This window comes from Nematolebias whitei, chromosome 8, assembly GCF_014905685.2.
Source record: "Nematolebias whitei isolate Nwh7 chromosome 8, NemWhi1, whole genome shotgun sequence".
Classification (NCBI taxonomy): Eukaryota; Metazoa; Chordata; class Actinopteri; order Cyprinodontiformes; family Rivulidae; genus Nematolebias; species Nematolebias whitei.
In genome coordinates, this window is record NC_056505.1 from 6,811,658 (window position 1) to 6,822,368 (window position 10,711).

The 10,711-nt window shown below is 41.1% G+C and overlaps 1 protein-coding gene across 2 annotated transcripts in view; it reads left to right on the forward strand.

Moving 5' to 3' along the window:
* camk2b1 (calcium/calmodulin-dependent protein kinase (CaM kinase) II beta 1) overlaps positions 1-10,711 on the forward strand; it is an 87,423-nt gene that overhangs the window by 779 nt on the left and 75,933 nt on the right. For both annotated transcript variants that reach the window (XM_037680873.1, XM_037680871.1), the window contains exon 2: positions 5,475-5,569. In XM_037680873.1, the coding sequence (XP_037536801.1) occupies positions 5,475-5,569 (95 nt within the window). The remainder of the gene's footprint in view (positions 1-5,474; positions 5,570-10,711) is intronic.

Consider the following 10,711-nt stretch of genomic DNA (forward strand, 5'->3'; position numbering starts at 1 on the left):
AGTTAGTTAGTCAGTTTTAGTCAGTCTGTCAGTCAGTTAGTTAGTCTGTCAGTTAGTTAGTTAGTCAGTTTTAGTCAGTCTGTCAGTCAGTTAGTTAGTCTGTCAGTTAGTTAGTCAGTCTGTCAGTTAGTCCGTTAGTTAGTTAGTTAGTTAGTCAGTCAGTTAGTTAGTTAGTTAGTCAGTCAGTTAGTCAGTCTGTCAGTTAGTCTGTTAGTTTTAGTCAGTCAGTCAGTTAGTCAGTCAGTTAGTTAGTTAGTCAGTCAGTTAGTTAGTCAGTCAGTTAGTTAGTCAGTCTGTCAGTTAGTTAGTCAGTTAGTTAGTTTGTCAGTTAGTTAATTAGTCAGTCTGTCAGTTAGTTAGTTAGTTAGTCAGTCAGTTAATTAGTCAGTCTGTCAGTTAGTTAGTTAGTTAGTCAGTTAGTTAGTTTGTCAGTTAGTTAATTAGTCAGTCTGTCAGTTAGTTTTAGTCTGTCAGTTAGTTTTAGTTAGTTAGTCAGTCTGTCAGTTAGTTTTAGTCAGTTAGTTAGTCAGTCTGTCAGTTAGTTTTAGTCTGTCAGTTAGTCAGTCTGTCTGGCAGTTAGTTCCTCAGTCTGTCAGTTAGTCAGTCTGTCAGTTACTCAGTCTGTCAGTTAGTTTGTCATTTAGTTAGTCAGTTAGTTAGTCTGTCAGTTAATCTGTTAGTCAGTATGTCAGTTAGTTAGTTCGTAAGTTAGTTAGCCTGTCAGTTATTTAGTCAGTCTGTCAGTTAGTTAGTCAGTCTGTCAGTTAGTCAGTCTGTCAGTTAGTCAATTAGTTAGTCAGTTAGTTAGTCAGTTAGTTAGTCAGTCTGTCAGTTAGTTAGCCTGTCAGTTAGTCAGTCTGTCAGTTAGTCAGTCTGTCAGTTAGTCAGTCTGTCAGTTAGTTAGTCAGTTAGTATGTCAGTTAATCTGTCAGTTAGTTAGTCAATTAGTTAGTCAGTTAGTTAGTCAGTCTGTCAGTTAGTTAGTTAATCTGTCAGTTAGTTAGTTAGTCTGTCAGTTAGTTAGTCAGTCAGTCACTTAGTTAGTCAGTCTGTCAGTTAGTTAGTCAGTCTGTCAGTTAGTTAGTCCGTCTGTCAGTTTGTCAGTTAGTTAGTCAGTTGGTCAGTCAGTCAGTTTGTCAATTAATTAGTTTGCTTTTGTTCGATATCTAAAATTACATCACAAATATTGAGTATGAATTTCAACAGCTAATTTTTAGCATCTGGATCTAAATCGTGAGGAGTTTAGTTTTTCCCAGACGCTTCAAACGCATCACAGCATCCCCGCTTATCTAGGAACCTCAAGCTGGCACGCTGCTTTTGAAATAGAAGTCAGCAGAACGGCTCAACTGAAGCTGTCGAGCTTTCAGAGGCAGTAAATGAATAATCAAAGTTTGTCAGACTGCATCCTGACTGATTAAAATAACTACTTTTATTGGACTACTGTATATGACGGTGGGTTGTTGTTGTTTTTCCCAACTACGGAACCAAGGTCAAATGGCTAAAGCCAGTTTCCTTTGGTCCTCCGACTAATTAAATATTATTTCAGTGGCTAAAGGAGGATTTAAAACTGTTTCAAAAATAATTTTTGGTCACGGCGTCCAGCTCTAACCCAGACATGCACCTTGGTGTGTTATTGTTGTTTGGACAAAGAGAAATAGTTTGTTGTCTGCACCCCGACTGCACAGCAGACTCCTGATCAGACTCATTTACGGCACGGCCTCCCTGGGAAGCTTGTCTCATCCCTGCAGTGATAAATGTTGTTGCTGGGAATGTTCAGCCTGCCTAACTCTCTGTTAAACCCTGTTTTATTTCATCCTGCCATCCTGGCTGTGGAGTAAACGCAAAACAACACACCTCTCAGAGAAATCAGAATAAACTTTATAATCATTGTACCGAGATACAGTGAGTTATGTTCGTACAGTTGTTCAAAAGATGGGCGGAGTGCACGTTGCTGCTGCTACAGGAGCACAGCCTCTTATCCCCTATCATAATACTTTTTTAGATAGAACAAGGGAAAAGGCCATGAGGATGGATAGTGGCATTACAAAAAAGATCTCCGCATCTTGTCCAATCAGGACACAATTTTGAAAAACCTCTACCAGCAGCTCGTTCATAAACACATTACATGAGCATTTCACGTCAAGACGTTGAGATGTGTCCATGAAGCACTTCCAGATAGGCCATGGTCTTGATAAGATGTTGGTCAGCCGGCAGTTCTGATAAGCCTGCACAGAAGTTCTTGGGGGGTGGGCGGGGGTGTGATAGATGAAGCTTTTTCCTTAGTTACCCATGTCCCAGGAGAAATTTGATAGTCGGCCTGTATTTGAGGCCAAACAGGGGAGTCAGATTCAGAAAAGCCACGATTGTTGATTTTCTTAAGGCAAACATTTTTTTTCTTCTCAGCTTGAGTCCTGCTGGTACTTTCCAGATCCATAATGACCAGATTTATGGTCATTCCACTGATCCGTGCCATGAGCCTCATTCAAGGTTGACTCCAACATGCTAACGAGTCCCAGAAGCCGCAGGTGGCCTGCGATTCTCACAAACTGCTTCCATCTTACGGTTTAGCTTGTAAATTAGTTGATTTTGAGTACTCGTAGCACGAACCAAACCTTCACACAGACTTGGCAGTTTTGTCATGGCCAAAACTGCTGCCGAGGTCTTCCTCAAACGCCAATAACATAGAAACCCGCCGATGCCAAAAAGCAGAAACCCTGCTATCATGAATCCAATTATATAAACGTCTTCGGCATCCTGAGACAAAACTGAAAGACGCATCAGCTCCTACACCCCCCATGGGTCCATGATGTATCCTGCAGCGTGAGTCTCAGCGGGACATGAGGGCTCTCCAGGACCTTGTCGTTTTGTTGAAAAAAATTTGTCGACTGCGGTTAAAGTCCAGCTCACCAGATCCATAATAGTGTTTTTCATTCGGAAGACGTGTAACAGGAGCTCAGTGAGCAAAAAGCAGGAGGAAGAGGAGAATGGGGGGGGGGGGGGGGGCGTCCACCTTGAGCAAGAGCGAGTGCAGAAAATCTAAACTTCTACTACTCCCACCGAGCAGAGTCCACGGCCACGGATGAGAGACTGATCCATGCACCCTGCACTGAAAAGTGTCTTCCACAGAAGATGTTTATTTGTCTCAAACATCTGAGGACGGGGCGCAGGTGTGAATGGCCTGACATCTCTATGATAATACTCTGTGTGTCGGTGTAATCCTGCATCAGAGGAGAGATAATTACTGTGATTACTTTTGGCTGCTTGTTCCGTCTTTGTGACATTTCAGCATCGTGACTTTGCCTCAGCTTTTTTATACAGATGAAATCAGCCTCTGCTGACTAAAACATAAATTAAGTTGCTATAAACAACCAACAACTTGAAAGAAAGTTTGTTCTTTGCCATTTCAAATTTATTTACAAGATGGTTTCATGCTAAAATATTTTTCTCCAAAGGGACATTAGACGTAATATTTGTGATTATGAGAGTGGGTGAATGTAGGTGTGCCCGAAATATCTTACGAACAAATTTTAATAAAACTTCAACGTAATCAACGGATAAACTTCTAATTAACCTTTGGAGTCAACCTAATTCAAGATGGCCGGCATGGCCAGCTGACTTATAAAAAACACAAAAATCACTATAATTCAGCAAATTTTATCAAAATTGTGCTCAAATATTGTGTGGTGGTAGATGAGAGTGTTCTGAGCACGACATGTGACGGCTTCACATGCGTTATTTTCAAAGATTGATCCAGTCGACTACACCGTGGTCATTTCTCAACATAAAATGATCCAAGTCTGAAAATATACTTTTATTGTTTAGGTTTTTATTTCAGTACATTTTGAGTTCAGGGTGTTTTCATGGCTCAAAACAGCTTTGAGGGTTCAACCCCTCTGAGAAGTTGCTGCTAAATTGAAAGAGGTTGTCAGTTTGTTTTATTTTTAATTGTTTTTATCCATCCATCCATCCATCCATCCATCCATCCATCCATCCATCCATCATCTTTACTCGCTTCTTCCTTTTTGGGTCACTGGTGTCCATATCCAGCAGTCACTCTGCAAGAAGTGGGGGACACCCGCCTAGGTGTACAACAGGACAGGAGGTTATTCATTTGGTCTCCAGTCCATCACTGTGTGAGAGGCGGGGGACACCCTGGACAGGTCTCTTTTTCCAGGCAGCTGCATTTCTAACATCCTTCTACCAATATACCCACTGTCCCTCCTCTGGACATGTCCAAACCATCTCTGTCTGCTCTCTCTAACTTTATCTCCCAGTTGTTCAACCTGTGCTGTACCTCTGATGATCTCATTCCTGATCTTCTCCATCCTTGTCACTCCTAAGGAGAACAACATCTTCATTTCTGCCACTTCCAGTTCTGTCTCCTGTCTTTTTGTCCATGTCTCTGTCTCCAGACCATGAGTCTGTCTCACTGTCTTGTAAACTTTTCCTTTGATGTTTGTTGACACCCTTTTGTCATAAATCACTCCTGAAACTGTTCTCCATCCACTCCATCCTACCTGGACTCTCTTTCACCTCTTTACCGCTCTCCCCATTTACAAGGACAGTGGACATTTCAAGCATTTAATGGTTGTTTCTTACCAGCGGCTGACGGAGTCACGAAAAGCCCAGCGTCTTCTGCTGGGTTTTGTGTCCTCACACAGATTCAACTGGTGTTGGCTCATCCAAGTCTCAGCCCATCTGGTCTCACAGCGTTCACCTTTGACCTCGTTGGTCTGGGAGCAAGAGCGGTGCCACAATTCAACCTTTCCCTGTCGGCACTCGGTGGCAGTCCGACTGGGCAGACAGAAATAAATTAACCAACACTCTGAAGGCGGTTAAGAGACTTGAACTTTAGTTTTAAAGTAGATACTCGTATTTTTGACTTGAGGCTGCTCAGATTTCACATTTTAGTCTTATTTTCATGTGAAAAATACAATTTGTGGTCTTAAAGGGCTATATTTTCTGTGACTGTACTGGGAGAAGACACTTTTAGACCACAGGCCAAAGCCGACAAATGTGACTATAAGAAATTTTCTCTTGACATTTTGCTGCTTGTGCATTTCCAAGCTATAGGACCTGTCTATCAATGCTGAAACTGTTTAAGAGACACATTTTTTCAGTTTAATGTCTCCCGTTCTACATGTGAGCACATTATTTTGAACATGCTGACTGAGGTTCCTCGTGGGAGCTTATTAAGCAGACGAATCTGGGCAGCCTGGTCTCTCAAAGCAGCTTTCCTCTGTTACGTTTGAGAAATGTTATAAAGGCCTGCTTCTAGCCAGGAAAAAATAAATTAGAGCTAGTTATGCAGGGTTTTGTCATTTTGTGTATTTTCAGCAAATCCAGAGTCATAATTATTGAGGCAACCAGAGCTCCGGAGAAACTGCAGCTGAGCTCAAAAAGCATCTCGATTGACATTTCCACTTGTAGCACTGAACTAAAGCTCAATTATTTTCTTCTTTCTGTGTTTAAAGGGGAGCATTTTCAGTGGTGCGCAGATGTGTGAAGCTGTCAACAGGACAGGAGTATGCCGCTAAAATAATCAACACCAAAAAGTTATCTGCTAGAGGTAAGCACAACTTGTTTCAACATTTATATCATCCTGATAGGATGATGCCTCAGTTAGAGGTCGTGGCTCATGAAGGAACTCTCGATACGGCAGAATTTAACTTTGAAAAGTCCACGTGAGCTTTTGGAACTTCCTATAATGAAAAACTTGAACAAAATGTCTAAAAATACACATTTAACCACAACTTTTGCATTTGTTTTGAGGAAGGAAAAAAAAATCACTGTATCAGTTAAATGTTATAAATGCAATTAAATGTTTCACTGCGTCACGGTGAATATTTTAAATGTTTTAGTAGATAAAAATCTTAATTTGCACGACGTCCTGGAATGGTCTGAACACGCCCACGACAAAGACCGGTCCAGCTCCACAGCGTCCTCTGTGGCTGTCCACAGCTCTCGTCGTGAACCTCCTGCTGCTTCTGCAGCCTCGTAACCGGACGCTCGCTGCCGCGGCCGAGCCAAGCAGCACCCCACCGACACTGGAGCGTTACCCCCCCACCCCCTGCACATAAAACAGCTTGTGTGTGAAAACGTCGGGTGTGGTGGGAGAGGCATTTTAATAGATGTTCAGCCGAAAAGATCTGCTTCTGTCTGTTTGTGTTTAATAGGTAAAGTTTTCATTTACTTGTAAATTAGTTTTATTTTCAGGTAAGAAGATGGATTTACGAGTTTGTTATACCGGGAAAGATGAGGTTAAAAAAAATCAAGAGTGTTTTCTTGATGTTGTTAAAGTATTGTGACCTTATGCTAACACTTAAACGGGGTAGTGCTAATAAATAAATTAGATAATGCTGTAGTGCTAATGTATGCCAACATGATATTTTAAGTCACTGTAACTCAAATAAGCACAGGACATTACCGTATTTTCCACCGTACACGTCACACCACCCAATAAGTCGCATCAGTCCAAATATGTCTAATAAAGTAGAAAAATCCATAAATACGTTGCTTTGCTGTATATATCGCATTGTATATATTATGCGTCACCGCTGACGCTTCGTGTTTGTTACGCGTCACCTCTGACAACCTGGAAATGTGGGCCGGTGTTGTGCCAAAAATCGATTGGCTGCCAAATGGCGACCACAGGAGGACTTTAACAATAATTTAACAAGATTAACACTTAAAAAAACAATTATTTGTTTGCTCAGAATTATAGCAAAGGTGTGTCTCAGTCTAACTTGTCCTTAATAAATGCACTTTAACAGTCAAATCAGCTGCATTTTCAAAAGACGATACACGAAAACAGGAATTCGCAGAGGGCAACTCGCTGTGCATTTCTTCAAAACTTAACAAGATAACCACCTAAAAGTAAATATTTGTTTGCTCTACATTATAGTAAAGGTGTGTCAGTTGAGCTTTTACTTAATTAATGCACTTCAATGGTCAAATTAGCTGCATTTCTCCGGGGCGGCGCAGCGAGATGCAGCTGATTTGACAGTTGCTTTAGTCGAGCTGGATGCCTGTGGAAATCTATGGCAAGCCGATTGTGTCATTAATAGCCACTTTTACCTATTACATGATACAATAGCATGCCATACTACTCGATTGCCGTCTAGTGGCTGAAAATGGTAATGTTCAATATTTTTAGTCATAATGAATGAAAACGGTCTTATCTCAGCCAAAAATTGGTTTATAAATATGGGAAAGAATCCATAAATATGTCGCTTCAATATATAAGTCGCAGGACATACAAATTATGCAAAAAAAACCCCAAACAAACAAAAAAAATGTGACTTATAGGCTGAAAAATACGGTAGTTACATTTGGTGCAATGAAATTGAAACTGCTTTTAGGAATATAAGAGGTTTTTATTATTAACCTTTATTTAACCAGGCAAATCCCATTGAGATCTCAGGTCTCTTTTGCAAAGGAGGCCTGGGCCTGAAGGCAGATTAACATGCATGTCTTTGGACTGTGGGGGGAAACCCACGCAAGCACGAGAAGAACATGCAAACTCCACACAGAAAGACCCCAGGTCCAATCGGGGATTGAACCCAGGACCCTCTTGCTGTGCAGTAACAGTGCTAACCACTGAGCCATCGTGCTGCCTGTTTATAGAGAAAACAGAAAAATATTTTAGCTTTTTAAGTCAAACCTAACTACAATTATTCTCTCCTTTTTATATTAAAGGTACTCGTTGCAAAAACATGCCTTCAATGAAACGTTTGTAAGCAAAATTTGTGAGCGGAGGCCAACTACTACGTGCGTTGGTTTACCTACGGAAACAACCGAAGCGACTGAAAATATGCCACACAATAAACTTTATCATCCATATTTGTTTCCCTAGAGACTCGGGCCAGCTTAATGTACAGTAGGTCCATCGTGTGGCTAAAATTTAACTGTGATTTTCAGCAAATTCAACCAAGTGTTTTGTTTATACAGAGTGTGGACCCGCATTTCAGAATCACATTCAGTATATCTGGGAAACTACAGGAGTAAACTCTAAAGCTGCACCATTTGATGTGGTTCAGGATAACCGTTTCTATGCTTGATTTCATACTTTTCATCAAATACCTTTCAATCTATTTAGTTTTTTTTTTAGTTTGTATGTTTTTTTTGTCGCAAACTCTTTTCTTTGAGGTAATATTTGTTCCTGCAGGCTGAAAAAGTAGCAAATTCTTAACAAGAAACCAGTAAAATTGAGACATAAAATCAATCAGTTGTTTAGAAATTCAGAGTAATTGTTATCTGGTGACCCATTAACATTTAGAATAGCTCGTCATTACAGTGAGCAGCTTTCAATGAAGATAAACCCACCCGTGATTATCCTGCTCCCACTGACGGAGCGCTAATGGGTAATTCCAGAGACTCGTTTGACAAGCAGCCCAGCGCATGCACGCAGAATAAAGAGCTTTTCACTTTTATTTGACTGTTGCGTTCCTCTGCAGCTGCTTTCAGATTTTCGGAGACGCAGCATGATCTCCCCGTTTCAAGATTTCACCATCCGGCTCGGCTGAGTGGTGCGCAGGGCTCCTTACTAATGGATGAGCCGTGTTTTCTGAAACAGCTAAGCAATGCTTGAGCCGGCAGAGCTGCTGCATAGTACTTCAACCCCGGGTCTATTTATAGCTCCATGACCTATCTGACATGTGCTGCTGGAGCCAGATTTTATGGCAATCACGATGACATACTGCTCTGCTTCAGAAGAGGCTGGGATGTTTCTCAGAAAGCAGGTGAGGTTGTCGGGTTTAAAACCCCGGCTGGAGCTACTTAAGAGGGGCGTTTGTTTAGGACGGGGCAGAAGGAGACGGTAGCTGTAGGGAGGGTGGGGTCATGGGAGGAAGGCACCCCAGGCACTTGGCAGCTGAAGGCCATGTGCCTGTATGCTACATGCCTTCAGGCACGGGACTCTCATCTGACTCTGCCTCGCCTTCGCTCAGACTCAAGTGAACGCTGTTTATCTACTGAAGCCATGATTCACCGTTCAGAAGCAATGATATGAAACATCTGTGAGTAGATGAATAAATATAGATCTGGATTACCTAAACTACCCCCACAGTCTTGCTCTGCTCCCTCCCCCTCTTTCTGCAGATGCCAACCAGTTAATGTCAATCCAGCTCATGTCACCAGGAAATATAGGGCAGGTCTGCTGGACACGGCTCCCAGCCAATCGTAGCGCTTGTTTATTGGCACCGATCTGTGGACGGGGAGATGTCAGAGGTTCCTGTATGGCCTTGTCACTTATCTAGCTGAAGTTGTACTCGTATGCGCACGTATTTAAATATTCACATGTGCATGTTTTATCTGAGCTTCACCTGCATTGCAGCAGCAGAGAACTGACCCGCTTTTGGTCACCGGGCTTTTGTGTCGGTGTCAGATTAACCTGACGCAGGTATTTATGTGAGGGCTTAATATGCTTAAGCCTATTATGAAATCAAACCGGTTTAGATGTGATTAGGAGTGTCAGTAAACACGGTTTTGTTTATATCTAATGCCTTTAAATGTTGCTAAATTTACCCAACATTTGTGTAGTTTTTGAACACGCTCAGTCAAAGTTTTTATTTTGTTCCTGTGAGCACTGTGATTCTTCAAAGATCTACTTCCTGTCATCTTGACAGGCGACTGCCATCAACAGACTTTTGGTTTGACCAGTGATCTGCAGATCAGACACTGACAAATTATTTTTTCTGTCTTTGAATGCATCGTGGCTGTGCTGAAAATGTATGCTTGTAACAGCACGCTTTAAGAAGCCTCACATTTAGCAATTTATAATATCTGCAGGGTCTTTAAAAATAGTTGGAAGAAGCTTAAACGGTAAAACATAACGCTAAAAGAAAACAGGTTTTCTGCTGAGGTAGATTTCTGCTCATTTTATTGCTCAGCAGCATAAAGACTTCATGTTTTTCTTGTAAAGTCCTAACTGCCCCTCAAACAGGTGATATAAAACCAGCTAGATAAGAACTATGGACAAAAGTACAAACTTTGTTAAATTGTATTTAATAAATATGAATATTAACTGTGCATGTGCACAGTTGTGGTTAAATGAATAATTAATCAATCCAACAGCTTATGAGAGGTCAAAGTTCATGCTCAATAATCCAGATAGAAAGTCCAACAAAGTTCAGTCAGGTCATCTGGACAACTTCTTTTTTTTTTTTTCTTTTTTTTGTCGAGATGTTTCGTCCTTCATCCAAAGGACTTCATCAGTCAGAGGAGCCACAAATAAACCCAGTCCCACAAACTGCAAACCCACATAGTGGACCAACCAGTTCGCTGGTGATAAGCGACTCCTCTGAGGCAGCCATAACCAAAATGGTTCAAAACATCAAAGTTCATGGTTGGGCCACTATGGGAGTGCTGCTTGTGGGACTCGGTTTGTTATGGCTCCTTGGACTGATGAAGTCCTTTGGATGAAGGACGAAATGTCTCAGCATATTAAAAAAAAAAAAAAAAAACGTCCAGATGACCTGACTGAACTTTGTTGGAGCTTCTGAGAGGTTTTTTAAATTTATTTGAAAATAATGAGTTGCTCCTACAATTTGTTTTAAATTTAAACTTTATCTAAATATCTAGTGCATTTTTATGTTTTGAGGTTGTGAGACTTAAAATAATGTTGAAGAACTTTGTACAAGGAGTTTCTAAAAGAAATTTATTCAAAGTTGGATTTTAATTATGCAAATAACACTGTTGTGTGTGTGTGTAT